The sequence below is a fragment of the Octopus bimaculoides genome, chromosome 15 (genome assembly GCF_001194135.2).
Source record: "Octopus bimaculoides isolate UCB-OBI-ISO-001 chromosome 15, ASM119413v2, whole genome shotgun sequence".
NCBI lineage: Eukaryota > Metazoa > Mollusca > Cephalopoda > Octopoda > Octopodidae > Octopus > Octopus bimaculoides.
This window is the reverse complement of record NC_068995.1, coordinates 3,317,526-3,320,716: the sequence shown is the minus strand read 5'-3', so window position 1 is coordinate 3,320,716 and position 3,191 is coordinate 3,317,526. Positions and strand designations below refer to the sequence as shown.

The following is a 3,191-nucleotide window of genomic DNA, read 5'->3' as shown; positions in this document are numbered from 1 at the left end:
TGAAGAGGAGGAGGTGGATGGTGATGATTACGATGATGATGATGATGGTGGTAGTTGTGGTGGCGCCACTGCTGGGGGAGGGCGCAGCAGCAGCAGTGGCAGAGATGGCAGAGGTAGAAGTGGAGGCGGTGGAGATGCTGATTAAGAAGTGGTGGTGGTGGTGGTGGTGGTGGTGATTAAGATGAGAAAAAAAGGAAGGAAGGAAGAAGTGAAGAAGGGATATGAGAAGGCAAGGGTTTTGAACCCTTAACACTGGAGCAAGGGGTAGATGAGGGGGTAGGAGAGGAAGAAGAGGAGAAGAGGGAGGAAGAGGGGCATAGAGGAGTAGAAGGGGGTCGAAGAGATGGAGGGAGCAGGGGGGTGTTGAAAGGAAATAGCGATTGGGAAGTGAGTGGCGTGGTCATACAGGAAAGGAGGGGTGTGTGTGTGTGTGCATGTGTGTGTGTGTGTGTGTGTGTGTGTTTTGGATAGTGGGGAGAAGAGAACAAAAGAGAAAGAAGACAAAATGACAATAATAGCGTGGCACACATATTTGCACACACTTATACACATAGATATATAGATATAAACGCACTGATAAACTAAGAGAGAAAGATATATAAGTGGATAATGTACACACACACACATACATGTATGTATGTGTGTGTGTGTATGTATGTATATGTATGCATGCATAAATTTGACTATGTATGTATGTATGTATGTATGGATAAAATGAGAGATAGTCAAATAGATATCTGTAATCATATACAAATATACATACACAAATGTATATATATATATATGAAAAACCTACATGACTAGGTGAAAAGCGCTTCATTTAATATGTGACATTAATAAAAATCTGTAAATGTACAAACATCCAGGTTTCTGAGTACCTTAATTTTATATATATATATATATATATATATATATATATATATATATATATATATATATATATATACATCTATGTGTGCATACATGTCCATGTGTGTGTGTGTGTGTGTGTGTGTGACTTGAAAGTATAGTTGATGCGGGATAGAGTATCTGGTGTTGTAGGGAGTCTTCAAAGTCACACACACACACACATACATACATACATACATATGTACATGTATATTTATATACTCATATACATATATATATATACACACACACACACACATATATAAATACATATACATATATGTACTACACATATACAAATAGACACTCACACACCTACACATACCAATATATACATATATATATATATGCATACATACATATATATATATATATGTGTGTGTGTGTGACATATATATATATATGTGTGTGTGTGTGTGTATGTATGTATGTTTGTACATATATGTGTACATATGTATGTCTCTCACTATATGTATGTACATTATTAGGGAGATAAAGAGAGAGAGAGAGAGAGAGAGAGAGAGAGAGAGAGAGAGAGAGAGAGAGCGGGATGAGAAGGGGTTGCTGGATATAATTGGTTGCAATGACAGGCAGGCAGACGACCCGAATCAATAGTTTAAACAGGAACGAATTTGTGATAGGGTTGTGTAGAAAGGGAGATAGATAGACAGATAGATAGATAGATAGATAGATAGATAGAGAGAGAGAGAGAGAGAGAGAGAAGGAAAGAGGGTGACTGCTCGAGTGACAGCTGGTTATTGAGTTTGAGTGAGTGACAGCTGGTAATCGAGTGTGAGTGACAGCTAAATAACGATTCAACAGCAGGGAATAGTCGTTGCGGCATGCTTGTCTTTATCATTATCAGATAAAATTATCAGTAAATTGTAAGAACCTAGGTTTTGTAAGGGAATTGGAGCATAATGAGATAGGAAATGTTCAAGTTTGAGTGTAAGACTACACTAGAGAACGCGCTGCTTCTATAACCACATAACCTATCGTCATTGATATTGAGTGTAGTGGCGGCGGTGAGGGCGGATCTGTATTACCATGCGCAACGTCATCGTGGCTTGAGAATATTCCAACTGTTGCCTTGTTTATAATCCTTTATCTGTGTATATATTCATATATATCTTTGTGTGCGTGTGTGTGTGTTTGTATATATATATATATATATATATATACATTTATGTATCTGCGTGCGTATATATATAACAACTCCCTCTCTGTGTATTTGTGTGTTTAGTGAAGGGCACTCCACCCACCCGCAAGATTTTACTGCAGCGCTACTCTCCTGGAACTGTCTCCCGTCTTTCACCAGAAACTTTACGTTCCTCTCCACACAATTACCACCACCATACTCTGCATTATTTACAAATAATACATTTATTTATTGTTCTCTTTTTCCCTACCCTTTTTGCTACTACTCCCGCCTGCGTATCACAAGAATTGATGAGCCAAAACCTCTTCACTGCCATCAACTTCTCTCTTCTTGCTCTCTTGCAGCTTTACTATTATTCCAACAATCAACGAACCAAAAACAAACTCTCGTCTCCCATCTCCCTTCTTCTTATTCTCTGAAAACCATTTAACCGCAATGTTTAATTAACGCCTCCCCTCTATTCACCCCCTCTCTCTCTCCCTATTCTTTTTCTTCTTCTTCATTTGGTGGAATTCCTCTTTTCCGAAACACACTGTTGTCTCCGAGTCTTTCTCCCTCTTTCTTTCGCCAGTTCCTACCACGTTCCAACTGCACCGCAGTATTCCCCGACACTCTTTCATATTCAACCCGTAACCCCCAACGTCTAGTGACCACCATATCACCAACAACCTAATATCTACCACGTCCAGGGTGACCATTGAACAAACCACTCCGTCCGTTCGTCCACCCACCGGAGACGAGCCAGGAAAGACAGAGAGAGAAAGAAAGAGCGAGAAAAGGAGAGGCGAAGAGAGACAGAGAAAGAGTGCGTGTGTAAAAGAGAGAGAGACGGAGGAAACGGAGCGAGTGAGAGAGCAAAGTAGAAGTGGTGGTGACAGTGTTGGTGTTGCTGCTGGTGGTGGTGGTGGTGGTGTAGAAGTGTTTGGCTCGGTTTACTATCAAATCAACCATGCATGTCGGTGAGGTGAGGGTAGCTGATGATGAAGACTTCAAGAAACTGAAGAAACTCTGTGAAGACAACGAAGGATGGAAATTGGAATATCACAAAAACAATACATTTACATGGACCAAGCATAACGACCTCTCGGATTTTAAACTGGTCAAGGTAAGTGAGATATGTGTGTGTATATATATATATATATAT

The 3,191-nt window shown here is 39.9% G+C and overlaps 1 protein-coding gene across 2 annotated transcripts in view; it reads left to right on the top strand.

Moving 5' to 3' along the window:
• The window catches only part of LOC106876654 (START domain-containing protein 10-like), a 57,338-nt gene that overhangs the window by 24,895 nt on the left and 29,252 nt on the right, over window positions 1–3,191 (top strand). Inside the window, exon 1 of one of the 2 annotated variants that reach the window (XM_014925272.2) lies at window positions 1,705–3,152. The exons of the other annotated variant lie outside the window; for it this stretch is intronic. Coding sequence (XP_014780758.1) covers window positions 2,997–3,152 — 156 coding nt within the window. The 5' untranslated portion in view covers window positions 1,705–2,996. Of the gene's footprint in view, window positions 1–1,704; window positions 3,153–3,191 lie in introns of those variants that run through there. 2 annotated transcript variants of the gene reach the window in all.